The sequence below is a fragment of the Corvus brachyrhynchos genome, unplaced genomic scaffold (assembly GCF_000691975.1).
Source record: "Corvus brachyrhynchos isolate BGI_N302 unplaced genomic scaffold, ASM69197v1 scaffold948, whole genome shotgun sequence".
Taxonomy (NCBI): Eukaryota; Metazoa; Chordata; class Aves; order Passeriformes; family Corvidae; genus Corvus; species Corvus brachyrhynchos.
In genome coordinates, this window is record NW_008239567.1 from 37,468 (window position 1) to 38,226 (window position 759).

Here is a 759-nt window from a genome sequence, read left to right on the forward strand (position 1 = left end):
CCGCCGGCATTCCCGAGGATTTCCCGGCCGGAAGCGCTTCCGGTACCTCCCGGATCTCGTCCACGGAGCGGGGCCGGAAGAAAAGCTCCGGAGAGGATCCGTAGGTGCCGGCCCAGTTCTGGAATTTGACTCCTCCTTGTCCCTGCACCTGGAGCGGGAATGAGAGAGCCCGAGGGGCTGGAGCGGATCCCAAAGGGATCGGGATCATCCCAGGGGGATCCAGAGAGGGTTGGAGTGGATCCCAAAGGGATCGGGATCATCCCACGGGGATCCAGAGGGGGCTGGAGCTGATCCCACTGGGATCGGGATCATCCCATGGGGATCCAGAGGGGTCCAGATCCCATCCCACAGGGTTAGATCTCAATGGGATCGGGATCATCCTGTGGGAATCCGGAGGGGCTGGAGTCGATCCCAAAGGGAATCCATGGGAAATTCCAAAAGGAATTCCATGGGAATCCAGAGGGGCTGGAGCTGATCCCACCGGGATTGGGATCATCCCATGGGAATCCAGAGAGGGTTGGAGTGGATCCCAAAGGGATTGGGATCATCCCAGGGGAATCCGGAGGGGCTGGAGCTGATCCCAAAGGGATCGGGATCATCCTGTGGGTGCTGGATCCCATCCTGTGGGAATCCAGAGGGTGATCCAGAGGGGCTGGAGTCGATCCCATTGGGATCGGGATCATCCCAGGGGAATCCGGAGGGGTTGGAGGCGATCCCACCGGGATTGGGATCATCCCAGGGGTGCTGGATCCCATCCTG

General features: G+C 60.9%; 1 protein-coding gene across 1 annotated transcript in view; it reads right to left on the reverse strand.

The window, feature by feature from the left end:
• LOC103621060 (L-gulonolactone oxidase-like) overlaps positions 1-741 on the reverse strand; it is a 24,615-nt gene extending 23,874 nt beyond the window's left edge. The window contains 1 exon segment of the mRNA XM_017742313.1: positions 47-741. Within this exon segment, the coding sequence (XP_017597802.1) occupies positions 47-208 (162 nt within the window). The 5' untranslated portion in view covers positions 209-741.
• Between the last annotated feature and the right edge of the window lie 18 nt (positions 742-759).